At 42.5% G+C, this 25,939-nt stretch overlaps 2 protein-coding genes and 1 pseudogene across 4 annotated transcripts in view; 1 reads left to right on the forward strand and 2 right to left on the reverse strand.

Moving 5' to 3' along the window:
* bcl2l13 (BCL2 like 13) overlaps nucleotides 1-19,210 on the reverse strand; it is a 50,069-nt gene extending 30,859 nt beyond the window's left edge. The window contains exons 1-2 of one of the 3 annotated variants that reach the window (XM_041838163.2): nucleotides 18,973-19,210; nucleotides 1,537-1,723 (exon numbers count right to left, since the gene is read on the reverse strand). In XM_041838163.2, coding sequence (XP_041694097.1) covers nucleotides 1,537-1,660 — 124 coding nt within the window. In that variant the 5' untranslated portion in view covers nucleotides 1,661-1,723; nucleotides 18,973-19,210. Of the gene's footprint in view, nucleotides 1-1,536; nucleotides 1,724-8,974; nucleotides 9,201-9,938; nucleotides 10,022-18,972 lie in introns of those variants that run through there. The other 2 variants (XM_041838162.2, XM_041838161.2) reach the window with 2 other exon arrangements.
* On the reverse strand, nucleotides 14,153-14,822 carry LOC121532304 (annotated as a pseudogene).
* A 93-nt stretch (nucleotides 19,211-19,303) lies between the features above and the next one.
* Nucleotides 19,304-25,701, forward strand: LOC121532303 (V-type proton ATPase subunit E 1). The gene is made up of 9 exons (XM_041838166.2): nucleotides 19,304-19,488; nucleotides 21,092-21,157; nucleotides 21,243-21,352; nucleotides 21,743-21,809; nucleotides 21,918-22,007; nucleotides 22,154-22,222; nucleotides 22,405-22,499; nucleotides 24,736-24,823; nucleotides 25,088-25,701. The coding sequence occupies exons 1-9, from the start codon at nucleotides 19,456-19,458 to the stop codon at nucleotides 25,148-25,150; spliced, it is 681 nt and encodes a 226-aa protein (XP_041694100.1). The 5' UTR covers nucleotides 19,304-19,455; the 3' UTR covers nucleotides 25,151-25,701.
* The last annotated feature ends 238 nt before the right edge of the window (nucleotides 25,702-25,939 follow it).

Genomic DNA, 25,939 nt, shown 5'->3' on the forward strand with positions numbered 1-25,939 from the left:
ACACAGATCATTGCGATGCGGTCGGTATTTTTTATGCTGTGGTTGGGAGCAGGTGGTCAGACAGACGACTTTGGAATGAAAATATTTGTTGTCCCGCAGATTATTTGGAAACTGTCGTCTTTCTGATTTGTATTCGTTAGCTTAGGCCTACCTATTGTATTAAAAGCACATCTCTGTCACATTATCAAGTGCGCCTAGTATATTTTACATTTTAGTCATTTAGCAGTAGCTCTTATCCAGAGCGAATTACAGTTAGTGAGTGCATACATTTTCATACTGGCCCCCGGTGGGAAACGAACCCACAACCCTGGCATTGCAAGGGTTGTGCTCTACCAACTGAGCTACACGGAGCTATACGTGTGGTCTCACTGAAATAGAGTAGGCTGCCTATGCATGGGCAGAGAATCACTGGCAGTTATCTTTTCAAGGAAATGTACTTCCTAAATATGATTAGGCTATAGTTTACTACATTGCCTATAAATAAATATTGGTCACCCATATTTGTCTCAGTCTGAAAATTGTCCCACTCCTAAAAGGTAGGCTTAAAAAATAGCTCAAGAGAAAGTCTCTCCAACTCTGCTCTCTTCAAACTATGTCTAGCATATTGGCTGATATAGCCAGTTAATACCACGTGAGAATCTCTGGTAATTTAACCTAGGCTATTTCTTACGTTATTTTTGCGCATTTTGATATTGCCTATAGGGGTGCAAAATTGCTGGGACCATGGCTGGCAAGTGAGCTAAGTCACATTCGCTTAAAATAACATTGCGGGACTGCAGTTGGGTTCGGGACCAGTTCTTGCGGTAGCCGGTGGGAGTCTGACAGAAAGCCAGTGGGTGCAGTATGCAAAGCTGCGGGTGCAGGCGGCAGCGGGATGCAGAAATCAGTCCAGCGCAGACCTCTACTTGGAGGTGGTGCCAGCACAAGCTGCCCATACATTATTTGATTGACACGTGGTTCTCACCATTTGTGCACAAGTTTCCAGAATTAGGAAAAGAAAATACAAAAACAGTCCACTAGCTCAACCCAGGCAGAACACAAGACAGCCTCTGTACTGTACTAAACCTACTAGGCAGGTTTTCATGGCAGAGAGGGAGCAATCACAACATATTTCTAATGAGAGACGATGGAAAGGGGGACGGGCACCAGCAGACAATCTACCTAGACGGTGTCTGTACCCCAATTATTTACCAGTCACACGACGTGTGCACTGGTACACTCTCGCATGGATTTAACAATTGTGGAAACTCCCTCCAGCCAATGCTTAAACCATGGTGGGGAGTGTGCAGTGCTAGTGCTCACTTGGATGAGGGTGGAGAATCAGGAATTGGAAGCAGCCACTCTCTCCTCTCCATCCAGCTTGAGAGATGTGGGGGAGTACAGGGAGGGAAGGCTCAGTGCTGTGTGTGCCCCCTCATGTGGGTCTCTCTGCCTGCCTCCAGCAGCATGCAATGGATGTTGTGAATAATTTACTGGTGTGTGTGTGTGTGTGTGTGTGTGTGTAAATGAGTGATAAGGGGGTGCAGTGTCCCGTACCTCCGCCAGCGGTGGCCTGTAGCCGGAAGGGGGGCAGGAGTCCCAGGTAGTTGAGGACGATGTACTTGGTCTCGTAGTGGAAACCCTCAGGCACAGAGGTGGAGGAAGAGCCCGAGGCAGCCATTGAAGAGATGCAGCGTCAGACTCTCAGGCACATGCAGTCAAATGTGGAAAAAAGGTCAAACTCCTGAAAGTAGGAAGAAATGCACACTGGTTATTACGGTCATCAAAGTCCCTAGTAAGAGCATCGATGTGTGTACAGTGAGAAACAAAGTGTGAAATCTATGCTGAATACAAGCATCACACACATTTTGATCTGGCATGAGAGTAATAGAAACACATGACTGCTTCATGGATTGCATGGGGATGACAAGTGCAGCAGCAAAGAGAACGCCTGAGGCACTGTTTATGAACAGCACAGCCTGGCCACATTATCCCATTGATATCATGGAGCAATAGCAACTGCAAACTCTGGCAGCTGTTTCCATGAGTGATATCATAGCCAGCTACATTTTCAGTAGATCATTTGAATAGAAAGCCATGTGGTAGTGGAATGAGCAAGCCCCTTCACACAGGGTTCTAAGTAGCACCGCGGCCGCCATGGCATTTCTCTTTAAAAAATAAATAAAACATTGTATTTCACTATGACCTGCAGCTGACTATCAGGCAGTGAGGCAGGCTGTTGCTTAGTGAGTGAGTGGAGGGGAGAGCCGGGCCGGAGGGGTGTGTGTGTGTGTTGAGAGAGCACCGCAGCATGCAGTTTAGTCCACTATTGGCTGAGTCACGTTAGTGAGGATGAGCCAGAGAAGCACACGTGCACATCGTGACAACTTTTTACCAGTTGTAGGTAGGCTATTTAACTTGTCATTATGCGCGAGTGGAAATTTGAAATGGAAGTTATGGAACTCCCTCGCGTGCTTCTATTATGGGGGAAAAGTACTCAATGAAACTGACATTAAATGTGGAGAATGATACATTTGCATCTGCTGGCCATCAAGTAGCCTATTAATTTATATGCCATTGTAGGCTACCATTTGATTAAATAAATAATGTTGAAACGACTATATCACTGGAGTCATTGCAAATCAATTTGTGCCACTTGTGTAGCCTACCTGGAGCTGGCAAACGGCTTTAATAAATAGCCTATAACTTCAGTGTACTGTTGTTGCAGCCTTGTGTTATTATGCAATTATTAATGGCCATGTTTAGTTCATTAAATTGGAAGTTATCAAAGCTCTATCACAATTGCCGATCAGTTGTTAGAACGCATTAGATTGATAGTAATAGTCAGTCAGATTCGGCTACAGGTAAAATAAAAAAAAACACTGGCTGTTGACAAGCATATTCAGCTCATAAAAATATTAATATATAATTCAGTGATTGAAATTACAACCCCATCCTCAGTAGCCTATTCCAGCAGGCTATTGGGAAACACAAGCACTTCTTCCCTCGAAATCGCCAAACTATTAATGTTGAATAAATTAGTCTTAATTTGAACTAAGCAAGCTGCTAAATCGTTCAATTTACATCTTGCCTACATTTTGCCTTGGCTACTGTAGACTGAATCAGGGGCTATAGGCTACCTGCATCTACAGTGCCTTTGGAAAGTATTCAGAACCCTTGACTTTTTCCACATGTTACGTTATGGATTAAATATATTTTCTCAGCAAATCGACACACAATACCCCATAATGACAAAGCGAAAACAGGTTTAGACATTTTTGCAAGTTTAAAAATAAAAAACAGAAATACCTTGTGTAAGTGGTGTTACATAGATGCTGTGTTCACGATGCATGATTAATACATAATTCATGGTTTATTTGATGTAGTAAATAAATAAATTATTTATTGATGTATAGGGAAGAATTTAAATGTGATGTAACAGGTAAAATTAACGTTAGGCCATTGTTTGTGTTTTTATGTTCCATCCCGGAACTAACGTTCTCTGTTGTGTTCCTGCTACGGAATTTGTTAATTGACTGTGTGCAATCTAACTTAAGCAGATCTTAGTCTGAGTTATAATTGTTGATGGCAGAGGCCAAGAAAGACAGTAAAGGGACTTTCAAGGGACTTTAAGGATTCAATAATCTATTTTCAGGACAAGCAGCCAACGAGGTATTTTGTTCAACCTGTAGAACTTTGTTTATATTCGCGCCAAGTGCCATTTGTATTATTTTGTTTCAGTACTGTATAATTTATCAACATTACTGTGTTCATTCAAATATATAGTTCTCACGGCGTGACGTGGATGCATCGGAGAAAAAGACATGCAAGGCAATAAACGCCCGTTTCAAGGAACCAACCTGTGTCTGTTGTCGTGAAGAGAGCTACACCTTATTTACATAAGTTTTCAGACCCTTTGCTATGAGACTCAAAATTGAGCTCAGGTGCATCCTGTTTCCATTGTTCATCCTTGAGATGTTTCTACAACTTGATTGGAGTCCACCTGTGGTAAATTCAATTGATTGGACATGATTTGGAAAGGCACACACCTGTCTATATAAAAAGGTCCCACAGTTGACAGTGCATTTCAGAGCAAAAACCAAACCATGAGGTCGAAGGAATTGTCCGTAGATCTCCGAGACAGGATTATGTCGAGGCACAGATCTGGGGAAGGGTACCAAAACATTTCTGCAGCATTAAAGGTCCCCAAGAACACAGTGGTCTCCATCATTATTAAATGGAAGCAGTTTGGAACCACCAAGACTCTTCCTAGTGCTGGCCGCCTGGCCAAACTGAGCAATCGGGGGAGAAGGGCCTTGGTCAGGGAGGTGACCAAGAACCCAATAGTCACTCTGACAGAGCTCCAGAATTCCTCTGTGGAGATGGGAGAACCTTCCAGAAGGACAACCATCTCTGCAGCACTCCACATACCAGGCCTTTATGGTAGAGTGGCCAGACGGAAGCCACTCCTCAGTAAAAGGCATTTGACAGCCCGCTTGGAGTTTGCCAAAAGGCACCTAAAGACTCTCAGACCATGAGAAACAAGATTCTCTGGTCTGAAGAAACCAAGATTGAACTCTTTGGCCTGAATGCCAAGCGTCACGTCTGGAGGAAACCTGGCACCATCACTACGGTGAAGCATGGTGGTGGCAGCATCATGCTGTGGGGTTGTTTTTCAGCGGCAGGGACTGGGAGACTAGTCAGGATCGAGGGAAAGATGAACGGAGCAAAGTACAGAGAGATCCTTGATGAAAACCTGCTCCAGAGCACTCATGACCTCAGACTGGAGCGAAGGTTCACCTTCCAACAGGACAACGACCCTAAGCACACAGCCAAGACAACGCAGGAGTGGCTTCAGGACAAGTCTCTGAATGTCCTTGAGTGGCCCAGCCAGAGCCCGGACTTGAACCCGATCAAACATCTCTGGAGACCTGAAAATAGATGTGCAGGGACACTCCCCATCCAACCTGACAGAGCTTGAGAGGATCTGCAGAGAAGAATGGGAGAAACTCCCTAAATACGGGTGTGCCAAGCTTGTAGCGTCATACCCAAGAAGACTTGAGGCTGTAATCGCTGCCAAAGGTGCTTCAACAAAGTACTGAGTAAATGGTCTGAATACTTATGTAAATGTCATATTTCAGGTTTTATTTTTAATAAATTAGCAAAATATTCTAAACCTGTTTTTGCTTTGTCATTATGGGGTATTGTGTGTAGATTGATGAACCATTTAATAAATTTTAGAATAAGGCTGTAACGTAACAAAATGTGGAAAAAGTCAAGGGGTCTGAATACTTTCCAATTGCACTGTATCTAAGCAAACCATGGCAAAGTTGAAATACAATCAAAAACCAAGATTTTAGTCTGTTGCCTATGCCTATTTAAATTACAAGTCAATCTCGCAAATGGGCCATTTATAACTGTTTTTAGTCTTAACATCTGGCACATAATAACAGCACAATTGCCAGAAAATAGCTTAACATTAATTTTTTTAAGTTCGTCCAAGTGTTTCTTGCTCAGAGACTTTCATCACTCAAACTCTCCTGTCGGATTTATCTATAGTTATGCACATGCGCAAAATGGATTTATTTACAATTATAAACTGGGTGGGTCGAGCCCTGAATGCTGATTGGCTGACAGCCGTGGTATATCAGACTGTATACCATGGGTATGACAAAACATGTATTTTTACTTTTTGGAGTTGACTCCGACTGCTGTGATTGGAGTCTAAAGGAGTAGACTCTTGCTGACTTCCAAAACACGCTGAAACGGATGCTCACACACATACACACCATTTCATTATTGCATTCCTACTAGGAAGACTACATTTGCGTTCTGGAGGACTGACATGAGCATGATGCTGCCCATCAAAGGCCTATTTTGTTTGACTATAGAAGGTGATGTGTAGGAACTAGAATATTTCAGTGATATATTTCTGCTGTGCGCAGCCTTGACGGATCCCATGGGATGATGCGGCGCGCTATACGCTGATAAACCTATTATTTGCCATATTATAGCCCTATTCGGACAGGTATTACTAGAGATGATGGTTTTGTAATTATTATCCAAGTATGTGCGTTATTGCAGAGTACGATTCACAGAGGATTAGTTTTTCCAAACTGCCCCCTGTAATTCTTTATTTTAATTTTATTGAATTGACTCATGACGGAAGCCTGGAGGTTTTTATTGTAGGCGTGAAGATAGTTCAACGTCATGTCTAGAAGATTATAGGCTACACTGATAACTCGTACTTGGCTGCCAAATGTATAAGTCTCCACATAATATTTAAAAATGATGAAGTGTGATCATAATCATTATTTTAGCGATCCATCCATGGTAGAGGTCCTTTCTAATAACAATGCCCCACATCCTGCTGACTTGAGCTGCTGAACCGTATTTGCACTTGACTATGTTTATTATGGATGAGAAAGTGAACTTACCATTTCCAAAAAGTTTAGCGGGGATGCTGCTTTGCGATCTATTGCCTAGGACAGGGCTCTCCAACCCTGTTTGTGGAGCGCTACCATCCTGTAGGTTCACTCCTAGAGGAACAGGGTTGGAGAGCCCCGACCTAGGACATCAACAGCCAGCCACGGTTTCATTAAATAAGCTATACACTCTAAAAAATAGGGGATCAACAAGGGTTCTTCTAAGCTCCTCAAAGTTCTTCGAATAACCTTAGGGTTCTTGGCACTGAAATTGGCCCCCAAAAGGTTCTTCCAAGAACCCACAGGAGGTGGGGTTCATCAAGGAACCTCCTTAGTTGGTGGGGGTTCTTGCAGGAACCTAACTGCCCAACTGAAACATTTGAATTTGAAAGGACAGCAGGTGAAGGCACTTAAATGAAAAATGCAAAGATCTCCTCAATTTAAGCTAAGGTTTGTCCCTTGTATGATCTAAATTAATATTGTTTTATGGTGATACCATCTATCTTTTCATATTTGTGCAAATCTTTCTAAAACAGAAAATGGACACAATTCAATGGATATCAATCAACAAAGAGGTAAGAATATGTAAGCTATAAGAATATGTTGAAGGCTAGCTGTATTGGGTTCAGATTTACCATCCTCCTCCCTTACCTCTTCAATGAATATCCCATAGGCCTCTACATTATGGACAAGGTATGTGTATGAAAACCATTATCAAAACAGTTTTTTGTATTCATATTCACCACAAAAACCAAGGTATGAATCGTGTGCATGTTTTGTTAATCATCTGTATAATTACAATTTCTGGGATTGACAGACTTCACCGTCCCTACACCTCTGATGAATATAACAGGAAACCTGTTCGATCACCATGCACTGCAAAATCATTCTGGCTATGGATAAGGAGAACATCAACACGCCAGAGGCTATACCCATTGGACTTGGGGCTCTGCTGGGAGTTTACCTCATTTTTATTTTTTTATTCTGCTTTGCCACTAAAATGATAAACACTGAGAACTAAAATATTGTGCTATTGTTAAGCATATTATTATCATGAATAATAATAATAGGGGGGGGGGGGGGGTAGTTCAAAAAGTAACCCCAAAAGGTTATTCGAGGATCCATTAAAAGGGGTTATTTGAAGAACCCTTTAACTTATAGGGGTTCGCCCACAGTTTCAATTTGAAGAACCCCTAAAGGATACTCCAGGAACCTTTTCTTTTTAGAGGGTAGGCAATACTTTTTATTGCACATTTAGGCCTAATTAAAATGATGCACTTGGCGATGTTCAACTTAAATTCACTGGCACTATGAAGAATAGCTTAGCCATACTCATTGATATCCTACTTTAATATAAATTTGGTGAATTTACGAGGCATTGCTAGATTACCAAGATATAGCCTATTTGCACGGTCTCTGCCTGTCCTGATCCTCCCTCTCCTGCTCCATTTCTCTTCGCTATGAAAAACGCTAGTGTGTTTGGTCTGTAGCCTACTCACTGATATCCCTTACTTTAATCAACTTGCGCGAGACATTGCAAGCCAAAAAATTGCGAAATACAGCATTGCGATAGCCAACATATTTTGATTACCGATTAACGGTTGTGACTGTCTGCCACCATGCCTACCTATGCCCTCCTCCCATCTCTCTCGCATTCTTTGCTGTGAAAGATGCGAGAGTTCGTTCTCGAAGTAGACTACGGAAAACAGTTTCCTCGGTTGCAAAAATACAGAATCTTGGGAGTCGATTCCGGAACCATGACACCCAGAAATAGGAGTCGACTCCCCACCACTACATCCACTGGTGGAAAATGGTCTAGAGCGTTTAATAAGGGCGAATTATATTTTCTATTGCGACATATTCAAATTAGTTTAAGTCATGTCATAGTTCGCAATAATTATTTTGATGAAAACCGAATTTTGCTTCTAACGTAGTTACAAGTTACTCGATATTCTTTAATTGGTTTGATAACATTATGAGGGAAAAAATATTATATAAATGTGGCAACTCCTCTCTTGCTGTGGAGGTAAATAATTGGGCAAGTTTTCAGGCCTTGTTCGGGTTTTGAGTTGTCATTGAAGTAGACATTTTAGTAAGACCTGGCAACCCTGCTTTCGCCTCCACGTTATTACACAACCATCAAGTTGTTGGAGTAATCAACAAACATTGGAGTACTGTACGATAAACGTGATTGTAGACAAGTTCCCTAAACTACTGTAACGTTACTTCTCATTAACATAGTGTACTAAACCACATATAGGAAAACAGCGTCCGTTCAAGATGCCACTACAACCGGAGAGAAACCCAAGTTCATTACTGTAGAGATCCACATTGTTCAGTGGCATTACGCCATTGTACGCGATGTACTAGCTAGCTCACTACAAGCAAGATCGATGGAGATTGTCTGGTGTACACACCCCCTCAACTGTCCCTGTCGCTTCTACGATAAACTTTATAGCTATCTAGGCCGCTAACTCGTGTTACTAAACACTGCTAAGATAGTAATATTGGCTCATCCTGAAGATCGATTGTCAAATAGCAGCTAGCTAAGAGTAGGACACACGACGTACCCGTTTCTAGATGCAAATTCAGTCCGGACGTTTTGCTGCGTGTTGAGCAGCAAAACGTGAAACACACGCTCCCCACACTAGTACCAGCAGCTGCAAACCAGTTGTCACCAGGGTACACTGTGTTTGTGTGTTTAATCCAGTCATTGGTTATATCGGCCCTTTCCAACAAAAGCCCACAAAGCGTGTCCACACGTGTCTAATGTAGGGACTGGGCGGACAACATGCACCTCAGTTTGGGGAGAGTTTAAAGGGCGTTTTCATTTATTTAGCTAATTAATTAATTAATAAGCACACCCACATCAAGGTGTATAACACATTGCATTTTGCATTTATATTATGTAATAAAAACGAGTATCATGCATTTTTATAATTCAAGCAGTTATCCAATTTTAATTAATTTCTCAATGAAGTTATTTGCCTAATGTATTTCGTTGTTATAGTTCGAGTCCTGAGTAAAATGAAGTTCAATTAAAATTGTGCAAACTACTAAATATAAACAAATACAAATACTGTAGCTATAAAGATCACACTTGACAAATACAACAAAGAAAAATAGCAAAATTGAGTTATCAGGAATGAAACAGTGCACGTGCTGCCACCACGCGGAGAAAAATGAGTTGATTTAAAGACTTGATATTATGGTAATAATGTTTGGAAGAAGCAAGCAATCATAAATTATTATCTTAAACTGTTTATACATCAAGAAAACAAGTCAAACATGCTCAAATGGCATGCTTCAAGGTCACGGGCACATCCATTGCCTGTATAGGGCACATCGGACACAAATTGGAAGTACACATATCACATGACGGGAAACACAATTTTCACGCCACTTCGATACCGAAGTTACTTTTTCGTAGCAGGTTAGAATTTACGCAGCAAATTGGAGAAATAACGTAGCAGGTTAGGACACTGAGGTTAAGTTTGGAAAAAGGGTTAGGGTTAGCGAAAATGCTCTCCTAACCTGCTACGAAAATCACTTTGTATCGAAGAGCGTGTCCTATTCCATGAAAGGTCTGCGCTTGCTCACCGCAGTCAGTCAAAGGAGCTGCGCACATCTGTTCTATATTTAAAATCTGTTTGCTATGGCTGCGCTGATGTGAAAATATCCGATGTGATTGGCCAAAATACCAATTAGTGGAAAGAATATCAGAATTGGGCTGCTTGTGTAAACACAGCCTATGTACTCCAGGTTTATGGTTGTCATAAACCCCTCCTATTTCTACAATTTATCTTCTTAAAATCTGAGTTCAAAACTAACCCTAATTTTAACCACACTGCTAACCCTAACCTTAATTAAGACCAAAAAGCTAATTTTTGTTTTCATACATTTAGATGATATAGCTTATTTTGACTGTGGCAATATAATCTAGTAGAAACCCAGGTTTACTTGAAGGGGTTGAGACAATATATTTGAATGACATTTATTTCATGTGATGTAATAAATGATTTAAACAATGTGTGATGTAAAAAAATTTATATTGCACATCTCTTCAAGGAACCCCCACTGGTGGTCTATAAGCGTGGTCACAATATTGGGGATAGCTTAGTGAGATCTGACCTGCCCCCTGAGCCCACTCAGACACTTTTGACACCCATTCCTAATGGGAACTACAAATGTGGCTCATGCGCACGTGCGATAGCACTACAAAAACAGCCTTCTTCAGACACCCACATATAGGTCGAAAAATCCCTGTTAGGGGCATCATCTCATGCAAGACAAAGGGAGTAATCTATCTCATCACCTGTTCATATGGGAAAGCCTACGTAGGACAAACGAAAATACAATTAAAACAACGCATAGCTGAACACCGCAGCTCAATCAGGTGTAATAACACTGACTATCCAGTAGCAGCCCACTTTGTTGAAGCTAACCATCCCATCTCATCCCTCAAATACACAGGCATTGAGCATGTTGCTCAACCAAGGAGAGGAGGTAACATCGAGATCCTACTACGATAGAGGGAGGCCTACTGGATATCCTATTTAAAAACATTGACCCCTAGTGGTCTGAATATTGACTGATCTCAGGCCCTTCTTATTAACGACTATATTTTCAATGAACAAGTCTTAAAAATGAATATATTCTTTCTACAGTTTATCAGCGTACACCCAATATGTTCCCCCTGTTGATGATGCTTATTATGCATTATGGTTGAACCAAAAGATTACATGCAACACACATGTAATTAAATTGGAAACAATGAAATATATGTGAAATTAAATTAAACAATAATGTATGTTGATGCTAATCTTATACTAATGATAACAATAGCCTAACATATTCAATATGCTGTAAACTATTGTCTTTAACAGTTTAACTCAATTCATTCTAATCAACCTAATAATTATGACACACCCCTCACTATTGTCATTGGTTGCACTAATTGCACTGTTTGTTGACATAACCTAGTTCAAGCATTCATGACATTACCCTGAAGAAGGCACAGAGATGCCAAAACGTTGGTGTTTTACCCAATAAATTACTAGGAGTTTATACATATGGAGTGTGCGACTCTCTTTGTTTTTATAGCTTACAGTTTATTTGCCAGCACCTCTACACTAAATAATTTTATCTGGGTGTGCGTCAGCTCATGCTTTTATTAAACAATGTGTGATGTAAAAATGGAAAATACAATTTGTTCATGTAACAGACCTAAAATGCAGCATTGACATCATTGTCATCAAACACAGACACCAGGCTTTGGCAAGCTTTACTACAGTGCCTTGCAAAAGTATTCATTCCCCTAGGCGTTTTTCCTATTTTGTTGCATTACAACCTGTAATTTAAATGGATTTTTATTTGGATTTCATGTAATGGACATACACAAAATAATCCAAATTGGTGAAGTGAAATTAAAAAAATTACTAGTTTAAAAAAAGTATACAAAATAAATAACGGAAAACTGGTGCGTGCATATGTTTTCACCCCCTTTGCTATGAAGCCCCTAAATAAGAGCTGGTGCAACCAATTACCTTCAGAAGTCACATAATTAGTTAAATAAAGTCCACCTGTGTGCAATCTAAGTGTCATATGATCTCAGTATATATACACCTGTTCTGAAAGGCCCCAGAGTCTGCAACACCACTAAGCAAGGGGCACCACCAAGCAAGCGGCACCATGAAGACCAAGGAGCTCTCCAAACAGGTCAGGGACAAAGTTGTGGAGAAGTACACATCAGGGTTGGGTTATAAAAAAATATCAGAAACTTTTAACATCCCACGGAGCACCATTAAATCCATTATTCAAAAATGGAAAGAATATGGCACCACAACAAACCTGCCAAGAGAGGGCCTTCCACCAAAACATTTTTACATTTACATTTTAGTCATTTAGCAGACGCTCTTATCCAGAGCGACTTACAGTTAGTGAATACATATCTCTTTTTTTTTTATACTGGCCCCCCGTGGGAATCGAACCCACAACCCTGGCGTTGCAAACGCCATGCTCTATCAACTGAGCTACATCCCTGCCGGCCATTCCCTCCCCTACCCTGGACGACGCTGGGCCAATTGTGCGCCGCCCATGAGTCTCCCGGTCGCGGCCGGCTACGACAGAGCCTGGATTCGAACCAGGATCTCTAGTGGCACAGTTAGCACTGCGATGCAGTGCCTTAGACCACTGCGCCACTCAGGAGTACTCTGGACCAGAAAACTCATGGACCAGAAAGATATGGCATATAGAAGCAAAACGGATGGACATCATGAAAATGATCGGGAGAGGTTGAGAGTAGAAGAAGTTCAGGAGAAAAAAACTAACAAAATATAATTATTGTAAAATTGACTGTGTCCATAAAATGTAGATAGTAAGTATAAGCTGGAAGTAGAGGCCTAAGCATTGTTGTTCACTAGTTTACTCCAAGTAGGGAAAGGGTGGTGGGGTTGGAAAGTAATAAAGGGGAATCTATCTTTTTTAAAGGATATGTATGTATGTGTGTATGCATGTGTATATATATAAAAACATGGGGGATTGGAAGTGATGCAGACAATTACATTGATGGAAGTTACAATCTATCTGCAATATTAAGCTGATCTACCCCCTAAGAAAAAACAACAACAAATGGACCAGGCAAGGAGGGCATTAATCAGAGAGGCAACAAAGAGACCAAAGATAACCCTGAAGGAGCTGCAAAGCTCCACAGCGGAGTATGGCGTATCTGTCCATAGGACCACTTTAAGCCATACACTCCACAGAGCTGGGCTTTACGGAAGAGTGGCCAGAAAAAAGCCATTGCTTAAAGAAAAAAATAAGCAAACACGTTTGGTGTTTGCCAAAAGGCATGTGGGAGACTCCCCAAACATGTGGAAGAAGGTACTCTGGTCAGATGCGACTCAAATTGAGCTTTTTGGCCATCAAGGAAAACGCTATGTCTGGTGCAAACCCAACACCTCATCACCCTGAGAACACCATCCCCACAGTGAAGCATGGTGGTGGCAGCATCATGCTGTGGGGATGTTTTTCATCGGCAGGGACTGGGAAACTGGTCAGAATTGAAGGAATGATGGATGGCGCTAAATACAGGGAAATTCTTGAGGGAAACCTGTTTCAGTCTTCCAGAGATTTGAGACTGGGACGGAGGTTCACCTTCCAGCAGGACAATGACCCTAAGCATACTGCTAAAGCAACACTCGAGTGGTTTAAGGGGAAACATTTAAATGTCTTGGAATGGCCTAGTCAAAGCCCAGACCTCAATCCAATTGAGATCTCTGGTATGACTTAAAGATTGCTGTACACCAGCCGAACTCATCCAACTTGAAGGAGCTGGAGCAGTTTTGCCTTGAAGAATGGGCAAAAATCCCAGTGGCTATATGTGCCAAGCTTATAGAGACATACCCCAAGATACTTGCAGCTGTAATTGCTGCAAAAGGTGGCTCTACAAAGTATTGACTTTGGGGGGCGGTGAATACATTTTAACATTTAACGCTCAAGTTCTGTTTTTTTGTCTTATTTGTTGTTTGTTACACAATAATAAACATTTTGCATCTTCAAAGTGGTAGGCATGTTGTGTAAACCAAATGATACAAACCCCCCAAAAATCCATTTTAATTCCAGGTTGTAAGGCAACAAAATAGGAAAAATGCCAAGGGGGGTGAATACTTTCGCAAGCCACTGTATATGCTGCAGTGTGTGTGTATGTGTATGTACATTGTGTGTGCTTTAGACTATGTGTGTGCCTTCTAGGAGCAACAGAAGGCCATAGCGGAGAAGCGGACCTCCCCCTCCTCTCTCTCCACAAACTCCAGACAAATACCCGCTGCATCCCAGATGAAGGAGTTGTCCTGGGTGTCTCCATGGTTCACTGGCCCCTCCATACTAGGGTCCAGCTCATAAAGTATTCTGTTCACCTTGACAAAGGTAATTAAATGGAAGTTGACATTATCTGCCTCGACCCTGCATTTGCCCTGTGTTGCCGCGTCATAATAAACCTCTCTGATGGCCTGGTTCACCTCTAGGTGGGCAGCTTTGTTGAGGGGGGAACATCCAATATGTCTCATCCAACTTCTTCACAGGCGAGTTACCATGGTACTCCATGTGGGTGGAGTTTTTGGCAACTGCGTGCGGCAGAGCTACGGTGCCACAGGAGTTGACCACTTTGTTTCTCAGGAAGAAAACTGTCAGACCCACAAACACCAGCTCTCCTTTCTCTTCCTGCTCCTCCCGGAACAACTCATGCTGTTCCATTAGCAGGAACCGCAGAATGACGGCGCCGCATGGAACCGGTACAGACGACAAATCCTCCTCGTCCAGACCTAACATGTCCACGAAACGCAATCTACCACACACACCCAGCTTAGTGAGCAGTTTGTTGAACATCAAGGGGTTCATCTCCATAGGTTTCCACTCCATCCTACTCGACTAGTTTAGGTCCCAACTGTCGATAAATGTTGCAGCCTGTGAACAGCCCAACTTTGCCCTGAAGTTGATAAATATATTGACAAAAGTCACCTTGTCCTAGAGAGATTTACACAGTTCTCAAAACGTCACGCCAGGGTAAGCCTACACGAAACACAGCCCTTATTTTAAGGTTTTCTAAAATCCCCTATGGAAAAAATGAATGGTGGAAAAATGATTGGAACCATTTCCTTGTTTGACTGCTAGGTTTTATGGGTATTATGACTTATACTGTAGTACTCTATATGGCGACCGGAGTATGGGCAAGTGGGTGTATCGAAAGGAAAGTAGTGGGCGTGTGGAAAGGAGTGGGTGAGTCGAAAGCGCTCTGCTTGTTAGACCAGGGTTTCCCAAACTTGGTCCTCGGGACCCCAAGGGGTGCATGTCAACTAATCATCAAGCTTTGATCAGCTGTGTAGTGTTATGGCAAAAACCAAATTGTGCACCGAGTTTGAGAAACACTGTGTTAGACGGTTTTGATTGAGCAACTACCGTACATTGAGCTAACATACAGTGTTTGGACTTCTGTTTTTAAGCCAGAGGATAAGTCTGAGTCGTATTTCACTGTTAGTTTTACACAAATAATTGTTCATTTTCAGTTATAAAGCGGACAATTACATATATTAAAAATTAAAGTAAGAGTTGATGGGTGTTCTTCATGCGTTGTATGCGTGTGCAGCTGTCACCCTGGTATTGGCTACTAGGTAGCTACTTCCCACACCGTTGCCGCAGGAGCGGGATTGAAGGGCACTGTGTCCCGTTGTGCCCTCCCCATTGAGTATTAGACTGTATGTATCATGGTGACATCTAGATGGTTATCAATATTAGTTATTTCTTGTGTAGGCTATCCTACTTGAAATAAAATAATGTGAGAGAAAAATATGGCCACGTTAGCTACCGCCAGCAACACAATCGTGATACCGAGTAGCAAGCACTTCAAGTTGGCAGGCACATCGATTCACCACCCGGTGCACTGGTCACCGTAGCGTAACCGGCTTATCGACACATCCTGTAGCCCAATCAGCCATGCAAAACGGTCTTGAGTGGAAACAAATCTGCCCAATTAGCTGATTTGCTTTCCATACAACCACTCCTTTCAAGACACCCACTCGGCCATACACCGGTCGCCATATTGGACTGCAGCTACTTATACTTGCCATGGCTTGTTGGCCAAAGCCTATGGGGAAATGAATGTAGTTTATGGAGGGTTTTTGGATAAACGCCGAAAATAAGGTCTGTGGTAAACACGGGTTTAGGAGATCTTATACATTTTCTTCTATGAGATGTGTTTGTTCTATTTGTTCTCACCTCGAACTGGACAAAGATTTTTTCTTTAATGATTCTGAAGTGAAGGATATACTGTTGCTCCCAAACAAGGCCCAAATCCTTGTCAATCGCATGAAGAAAAGAAGGAAATACAGGGGGCGCAGATCAGGGTGCCTTGTGAGAATTTGTTGGCGAGTGGGTAACCCGCCTCTACCATTCGTTCTATTGGCCAACGTGCAATCACTGGAGTATAAACTGGATGAGCTCCGTTCGAGACTATCCTACCAACGGGACATTAAAAACTGTAATATCTTACGTTTCACCGAGTCGTGGCTGAACGACAACACGGATAATATACAGTTGGCTGGGTTTACTCCACACCTTTACTCCACACACAGAGACGAGTACAAAGCTCTCCCTCGCCCTCCATTTGGCAAATCTGACCATAATTCTATCCTCCTGATTCCTGCTTACAAGCAAAAACTAAAGCAGGAAGTACCAGTGACTTGCTCAATACGGAAGTGGTCAGATGACGTGGATGCTACGCTACAGGACTGTTTTGCTAGAACAGACTGGAATATGTCCTGGGATTTATCCAATGGCATTGAGGAGTATACCACCTCAGTCACCGGCTTCATCAATAAGTGCATCGACGACGTCGTTTCCACAGTGAACGTATGTACATATCCCAACCAGAAGCCATGGATTACAGGCAACATCCACACCGAGCTAAAGGCTAGAGCTGCCGCTTTCAAGGAGCAGGACACTAATCCGGACGCTTATAAGAAATCCCACTATGCCCTCAGACGAACCATCAAACAGGAAAAATGTCAATACAGGACTAAGATTGAATCCTACTACACCGGCTCTGACGCTCATCGGATGTGGCAGGGCTTGCAAACTATTACAGACTACAAAGGGAAACCCAGACGCGAGCTGTCCAGTGACGCGAGCCTACCAGATGGGCTAAATTCCTTTTATGCTCACTTCGAGGTAAGCAACACTGAAGCATGCATGAGAGCACCAGCTGTTCCGGACGACTGTGTGATCATGCTCTTCGTAGCCGATGTGAGCAAGACCTTTTAAACAGGTCAACATTCACAAGGCCACGGGGCCAGACGGATTACCAGGACGTGTACTCAGAGAATGCGCGGACCAACTGGCAAGTGTCTTCGCTGACATTTTCAACCTCTCCCTGACCGAGTCAGGGAGGCTTTCAGAGACCTGGCAGTGTGGTGCCAGGACAACAACCTCTACCTCAACGTGAGCAAAACAAAGGAGATGATAGTGGATTACAGGAAAAGGAGGGCCGAACACGCCCCCATTCACATCGGCGGGGCTGTAGTGGAGCGGATTGAGTGTTTCAAGTTCCTTGGTGTCCACATCACCAACAAACTCTCATGGTCCAAACACACCAAGAAAGTCATGAAGAGGGCACAACAACGCCTTTTCCCCCTCAGAAGACTGAAAAGATTTGGCATGGGTCCCCAGATCCTCAAAAGGTTATACAGCTGCACAATCGAAAGCATCCTGACTGGTTGCATCAACGCCTAGTATGGCAACTGCTCGGCATCCGACCGTAAGGCGCTACAGAGGGCCAAGCTTCCTGCCATCCAGGACCTATATACTAGACCAGGGCTGCCCAACCCTCTTCCTGGAGTGGGTCTAGGGTTTCCGGGATAATGGTGTTGATGGTGTTGATGTGAGCTATGACCAGGAAGAGGGTTGGGCAGCCCTGTACTAGGCGGTGTCAGAGGAAGGCCCAAAAAATGGTCAATGACTTCAGTCACCCAAGTCATAGACTGTTCTCTCTGCTACCACACGGCAAGCGGTACCGGAGCGCCAAGTCTAGGTCCAAATGGCTTCTTTACAGCTTCTACCCCTGCTGAACAATTAATGAAATGGCCACCCGGACTATTTGCATTGACCCCCCTCCCCCTTTGTTTTTACACTGCTGCTACTCGCTGTTTATTATCTATGCATAGTCACTTTACCCCTACCTACATGTACAAATTACCTCGACTAACCTGTACCCCCGCACTTTGACTTGGTACAGGTACCCCCTGTATATAGCCTCATTATTGTCATATATTATTATTATAATTCATAAATGTCATGTTAACTGGCTGATATTATCTCATATAACAAATGTATAAGATCACCTAAGCCTGTGTTAACCTCAGACTTTATTTTCTGTGTTTATCCCAAAACCCCATTCTTTCTCCATTATTTCCCCCCATAGGAATGGCTGAAAGATCAGAGGTAACTCATTTCCGGTTTTTAGGACTACAAGATGGCGAACTATGACTTGAATAGGGATTCAATTCTAAGGATTCTGTTTCTATGACAACCACGTCGTCGTTGGGGGACCCGTTCTATGGCTCTATTTCTATGATGACGTCTACGTGGTTTTGGCTAGAAGGGATACAGTTTATGTCAGACTTCACTTTTCGCAGCAGTTTATGAGAATAAAAGTAGCGTAACAGGTTATGAGAATTAGGTTAAAGTTATGAAAAGGCTCAGAGTTAACTAAAACATTACACGTCAATTTGGCATAAACTGGATCCCGTCTAGCCAAGACCCCTATACATCCACGCTGTCTAAACTGCGCCGTCTAAATTTGCACCGTCTAAATCAATTTACACTAAAAGAAAACTTGAGTAACCAAATACAATTAGTTTGTTAACTAGTTAGCTTACATTGGTGTGTTCTGGCGAGCTAATTGTACCGATATTTAGCTAATCTTGCCATGTCTGTAAGCTAAGTTAACTAGCTAACGTTAGCAAGCCAAACAAAACTCCAAAATAAAAATTGTCAAGTGACAAAACTACAACCTTACCGATAAACTCAAGTTGGGGACGGTGTTGAAAAAGTGTGTTGTTATAACGTTAGCTAGCTAACTTAGCTGCTGGCTGGAACAAACGCTAGCTATATTATATTAGCTATAATAATAATAAGTCAGAAGTATGACAAAGCTCTAGAGGGGTCCTGCTGAGGCAAGTCACACAAAAAAAAAGTCTGAGATAAGTGCAATATTTAGTCAAGTCACACAAAAAAAAAGCTAGCTAGTCAGACATTCTTATTATGGGAAATAAGTGAAATATGCGCGGCACTTCATAAACTGACCATTGTGAACGCGCAGTTCTGTCATCCAGTCAGCTGACTTTCCGTGCCAGTTTGTTGCTTGTCATTAGTCCCATGTTTTATGTCGTGCATGAGCTACAGAAAAAAACGATCTAGTCCAACCAGCTGAGTATTATTATCCAGTTATTTTCTACCTACATTTATTAGTAAGCAAAAAACAACAACTGAAGAACCTGCCATGGCGCTCAGCGATGCCGACGTACAGAAACAGGTAACATTATGTCGCTAGCTAACAAGCTAGTTAGCGTTTATAGCTAGCTAAGTTTTGCTAACACAAACTATTATAAAGTAGAAAGGGTCATCTGTGTACTTTCTTTTTAGTTAGCTATACTATCATGTCTGCTTTGTGAGATATACAGTAGCTATATATTTGTCAGCTCTCACCAAATGTCAAACGAGTTAATTGATGCGTCATGGCACTTCCCCTTGGGATTCAAAATTAAAGTAACTGTCCAGTGTTTCCAGATTTCTATGAAATATGACCTATAATTAATTACAATATGAGTGAAATAGTTTTCCTTCCACTTTTTATTTTATTTAGTATGTTAAAAAGCAGCTTTTCTGTGTTGGTATGGTGTGGGCACACCCCAACAACAGAATGGTGTGGGTGTAACAGTGTTGCTTCTGTCCCTCTCCTCGCCCCTACCTGGGCTTGAACCAGGGACCCTCTGCACACATCGACAAGTCACACTCGAAGCACCGTTACCTTTCGCTCCACAAAAGCCGTGGCCCTTGCAGAGCAAGGGAAACTACTACTTCAAGGTCTCAGAGCGAGTGACGTCACCAATTGAACCGCTACTAGCACGCACCGCTAACTAGCTAGCCATTTCACACCGGTTACATTCACCCCCTTTGACCTCCTCCTTTTCCGCAGCAACCAGTGATCCGGGTCACGGCACCAATGTAACAGTGTTGCTTCCGTCCCTCTCCTCGCCCCTACCTGGGCTTGAACCAGGGACCCATACGAAGCGCCGTTACCCGTCGCTCCACAAAAGCCGTGGCCCTTGCAGAGCAAGGGAAACAACTACTTCAAGGTCTCAGAGCGAGTGATGTCACCGATTGAAATGCTGCTAGCGCGCACCGCTAATTAGCTAGCCATTTCACACCGGTTACATGGGCGTATAGCTGCCATAAAAAATTGTCATTTGTAGACTGCTGATTGGCAGCTCATCCTCCTCAGGATGACATCATCCTCTGAGGAAATAACAAGCATTTTTTAAACCATTTGTTTGAGATACAAGTTTGAGGACAGGTTTTTAAAGTGTGTTTTTTTCTCCAAGTCATGCTTTGGCCACATACAAGTATAGGGTGAGTCAAAAACATTATTTGGGTATGAGTTAACAGAATATTAACTTTTAAAAGTGAGATTTTCACTGGACAGTTAGGCCTACTTTAATTTAGATAGTTAGCACCAATTAATTAGCTGGTTAGCTTTCTATGCATGTCAAGCCACTCCAATCCATGAGAAGCTTGATTTGCCGTGCCAGTCATTTGCTCTGCCTGGCTATATTGTGCCTCTGGGTTTTTGTGTTGAAAAGGCACTTTGGGAGTCAATAATGTCCCCCTGCCTAATGTTTTAGTGTGCATTATCTGAAAGATGGCATACTAAGCCTAGCTAGTTAAAAAGTTTGCCTTTGTGACCAGTGACAGTGGATTCCTCACTTGTTCATGAGAAAATTAGTTCTACACACAAACACCGCAGGGTGCCACTGCCACATTCCACATGTTAGTGATAAGGGGTTATTTTATATAATGGTATGAGTTATGATGTAAGCTAAACATTACTACTTCATCCCCTGTTTCTCCTTGGACAGATCAAACATATGATGGCCTTCATTGAACAGGAGGCCAATGAGAAAGCAGAAGAAATTGATGCAAAGGTAATACACTCTCTCTCCCATCTAGCTGGCAAGTTTGGTAAAGGTACTGTACAAAATATTAACAAATGTGTTTCTGCTCCTACAGGCAGAAGAGGAGTTCAACATTGAGAAGGGCCGTCTGGTGCAGACCCAAAGGCTGAAGATCATGGAGTACTATGAGAAAAAAGAAAAGCAGATCGACCAGCAGAAGAAAATGTTAGTTTTTCTTCCCCTTTAGCCCAGCAGTTGGAGTGAATTCTTCTCAGCTGAATAGGAAATACTCTTCATAATGATGTGAACTTTTCTGGAGGCAGATCCCAATTTAAACGGATAGTGCGACATTTTGACAATTACTACTTCTTCTTACCCAGAGTCAGATGAACTAATTGTCTCTGCGTGCAGTTTGAAGTTGTTAGCGCTATGACTGGAAGTCTACAGGAACAGCTAGTATGCTAGCTACAAAATGACAGTGACATCACTATTCTTCCCTTTTGCACCATAATTTGTTCTCTCCATGTTGTCCTGTCCAAACCATGTGTTGGGCCTCCCATTGATAAGAGTGCTTGACTGCCAGCCTGCCACTTAATATTTGGCTTCTCCACACAGTCAGATGTCCCACCTGATGAACCAGGCTAGACTGAAGGTGCTGAAGGCTCGTGATGACATGATCTCGGTTAGTGGTGGCTTTCCTCCAATAATCTGACCACATGAAATGTTTTGGCTGTCAACAACTTTTTAGATATATTGTTGCTATCTGACTCTTTTTCTTTCTGTATGTCAGGATCTGCTAACTGAGGCTCGTCAGAGGCTGGCCAACATTGCTAAGGACCCAGCGAGGTACCCTGCCTTGTTGGAGGGGCTAGTTCTGCAGGTAGTTTTCCTGTGCTTTCAGGAGTAATCCGACTCATGAGCTCTGTTGTAGTCTGACAGAAGTTTGCCGTGCCGCTTATACTCACTGTCATGCAACAAACCATGGCTACTAGATGTGGTCTAATTATGTCCGCGCTTCAATTTTAGGGATTCTACCAACTGCTGGAACCCAAAGTGAAAATTCGCTGCCGGCAGCAGGACATTGCCATGGTGCAGGTCAGTGTTATGTTGGTAGGGATACCTTGTTGAGTCACTTCTATTTTTTGACTTCTGTTCACATTGTCTGTGCGTCATGACTGATTTCAGCTTGTATTATGACTTGTATAGGCCTACTTGTGTTTGAGAAAATGTGGATTTTGATAATTCATTCACAATTTTGTTGTGTTTTCACCGTACAGGCTGCTGTACAGAAAAACATCCCCATCTATAAAGATGCTGTGAAGAGCAACATTGAGGTCGGCATTGACAAAGACCGGCACCTTTCACCAGACATGTAAGAGATTCCTTTTCATTTCACATTAATTGTGACTAAACCAAGAGCACATCAATGACTAAGAGGTACAATAACAACCCAACAAACAGGACGCTAAAAGGGGCGGCAGGTAGCCTAGCAGTTAAGAGCATTGGGCCAGTAACCAAAAGATCGCTGGTTCGAATCCCCGAGTGGCAAGGTGGAAAATCTGCCCTTGAGCAAGGCAGTTAACCCTCAACAACAACTGCTCCCCAGGCGCAGATGACATGGATGTTGATTAAGGCAGCCCCCTGCACCTCTTGTTTCAGAGGTGTTGGGTTAAATGAGGAAGACACATTTCAGTTGAATGCATTGTTATTGCCACTGCGATATGCAACTTTTCAGAGAAGTCAGGAACCAATGTACACAATCAGTTAGGAAAGCAAAGGCTAACTTTTTCAAACAGAAATTCGCGTCCTGTAGCACTAACTCCAAAAAGTATTGGGACACTGTAAAGTCCATGGAGAATAAGAGCACCTCCTCTCAGCTGCCCACTGCACTGATGCTAGGAAACACTGTCACTACCGATAAATCTACGATAATAAAACATTTCAACAAGCATTTTGCTACGGCTGGCCATGCTTTCCACCTGGCTACCACTATCCCGGCCACCAGCTCTGCACCCTCCGCTGCAACTTACCCATGCCCCCCCCGCTTCTCCTTCACCCAAATTCATATAGCTGATGTTCTGAAAGAGCTGCAAAATCTGGACCCCTACAAATCAGCTGGGCTAGACAATCTGGACCCTTTCTTTTGAAAATTTGCCGCCGAAATTGTCGCAACCCCTATTACCAGCCTGTTCAACCTCTCTTTCATATCGTCTGAGATCCCCAGAGATTGGAAAGCTGCCGCGGTCATCCCCCTCTTCAAAGGGGGTGACACTCTAGATCCAAACTGTTACAGACCTATATCCATCCTGCCCTGCCTTTCGAAAGTATTTGAAAGCCAAGTTAACAAACAGTTCACCGACCATTTCAAATCCCACCGCAACTACAAATAGCTAGGTGTCTGGTTAGACCGTAAACTCTCCTTCTAGACTCACATTGAGCATCTCCAATCCAAAGTTAAATCTAGAATAGGCTTCCTATTTTGCAACAAAGCCTCCTTCACTCATGCTGCCAAACATGCCCTCGTAAAACGGACTATTCTACCGATCCTTGACTTCGGCGATGTCATTTACAAAATAGTCTCCAACACTCTACTCAGCAAATTGGATGTAGTCTATCACAGTGCCATCCGTTTTGTCACCAAAGCCCCATATACTACCCACCATTGTGACCTGTACGCTCTTGTTGGCTGGCCCTCACTACATATTAGTCGCCAAACCCACTGGCCCCAGGTCATCTATAAATCACTGCTAGGCAAATTGGTCACCATAGCAACACCCACCCCTAGTCTGCGCTCCATTAGGTATATCTCACTGGTCATCCCCAAAGCCAAAACCTCCTTTGGCCGCCATTTCTTCCAGTTCTCTGCTGCCAATGACTGGAACGAACTGCATAAATCTGTGAAGCTGGAGACACTTATCTCCCTCACTAACTTTAAGCATCAGTTGTCAGAGCAGCTTACCGATCACTGCACCTGTACACAGCCCATCTGTAATTAGCCCTCCCAACTACCTCATCCCCATATTGTTATTTACATTATTTATTTTGCTCATTTGCACCCCAGCATCTCTATTTGCACATAATCTTCTGCACAGCTATCACTCCAGTGTTAATACTAAATTGTAATTATTTTGCACTATGGCCTATTTATTGCCTTACCTCCATAACTTACTACATTTGCACACACTGTATATAGATTTTCTATTGTGTTATTGACTGTACGTTTAGTTTATTTCATATGTAACTCTGTGTTGTTTTTATCACACTGCTTTGCTTTATATTGGCCAGGTCACAGTTGTAAATGGGAACTTGTTCTCAACTGGCTTACCTGGTTAAATAAAGGTGAAATAACAAAAACTGACTAGGTATCCCCTTTCCCTAAAATAGAGTGCATGTATTTGTATTCGGCACATTAGCAATGCAAAGGAATGGGGGAGATTACAACTACTTTAATGTTAAAATGGGATTACATCTAATGTGCTTGAACGTTAACTTTATCACACTGTGCAAGTGAAGTCTATCCGTGTGATTGATTGAGTAAAGAGGACATAAGCAAGCTATAGTGGTCCTTCAGCGAGTGACTGTGACCTATATGTTTCTGGTGTCCACAGCTCTGGAGGTATTGAGATGTACAACGCTAATGGGAAGATCAAGGTAGCCAACACCCTGGAGAGCAGGCTAGACCTCATGGCCCAGCAGGTACAGTATTGACATATTAGGCAGAGGAGGCGAGGTTAGGAATCACCAATAGAAATACCCCAAACACTAACCCAAGTATGTCACATATACAACTCCAACAGGATGAGGTTGATTTGAAATGAAGTGATGCGGTACATTTATAATCCATCTGATCTTATCTACCTTAATATCCTTTGTGAGCTCTGTTGATGACTACTCTGTATCCTGAGTAGTACCTGGAGAGCTGAGGTATTCACTCTGTCGTCTCTGTTTCCTCTCTGACAGATGATGCCTGAGGTCAGAACGGCTCTGTTCGGTGCCAACCCGAACCGTAAGTTTTTGGACTAAAAGATGATGCTGATGGAGACAAAGGTTAAGGGATCATTGGATGTGTTACTGCAAACAAGCCTCTTATTTGGATTGGATATGTGGAAAGTTGAGCAGAGCCTAAGAACACCCTGTCTCTGTGCTGGTTAAAAATGCCTCTCTATGATCTTCCCAACTTTAAGCACTTATCTCTATGATCTTCCAAAGTAAGAAACAGTTTTATGAGACACGATGTGAGGGAGAATGTGTGTTGACTGGTGTTAAGGGTAGGTGGCTTTCCCAAGTGTTTTATACTACTGCCTCAGTTTACCACTGCTCCCCTCCCATCACTAAGGGTTGTCTGATTGTCCCTTTACTTTCCCTTGAGGAATAATTAAGGTATTGCTTGTTTACTGTAAGGTATCCAAACACCTGACGGTGGCTACCGCTGTATTCCTTTTGATGTTTATGTTTGTGTATTTTGTGTTGAATGGGAATATATTGGATTGGCGAATGGATGTCTTTTATTGTTACTTACCCATGTGATTAACAATACATATGCAACACAGAAACATGAATATTCACACTCTTTATTCAGTTTGTAAACAGATTGATCATTTATTTCAGATTATGTTCTCTAATGAAGAATAAAATGGTTATTCCGACCTCAAAATGTAAAAAAACAATGCTTTCATTGCCACCTAGTGGACTTATTCCATAGAGAGTGGGCAAAAACCTGGTACTTTTAAAAAATGGATCTCATCATGGGCTTCACTAAATTGTACATCAAACAGAAACTTCTGCTGAATTCCAAAATGTGTAAGATAAACG

This window comes from Coregonus clupeaformis, chromosome 19 (assembly GCF_020615455.1).
Source record: "Coregonus clupeaformis isolate EN_2021a chromosome 19, ASM2061545v1, whole genome shotgun sequence".
NCBI classification, from domain to species: Eukaryota; Metazoa; Chordata; class Actinopteri; order Salmoniformes; family Salmonidae; genus Coregonus; species Coregonus clupeaformis.

Excerpts from the sequence above, each read along its gene's own strand:
- LOC121532303 (XM_041838166.2), top strand. The coding sequence starts at position 19,456 with ATGGCGCTCAGCGATGCCGACGTACAGAAACAG. Across the intron at positions 22,008-22,153 it reads TGGAGGGGCTAGTTCTGCAG|GGATTCTACCAACTGCTGGA; the intron begins GTAGTTTTCCTG and ends CTTCAATTTTAG. Across the intron at positions 22,500-24,735 it reads CGGCACCTTTCACCAGACAT|CTCTGGAGGTATTGAGATGT; the intron begins GTAAGAGATTCC and ends TGGTGTCCACAG.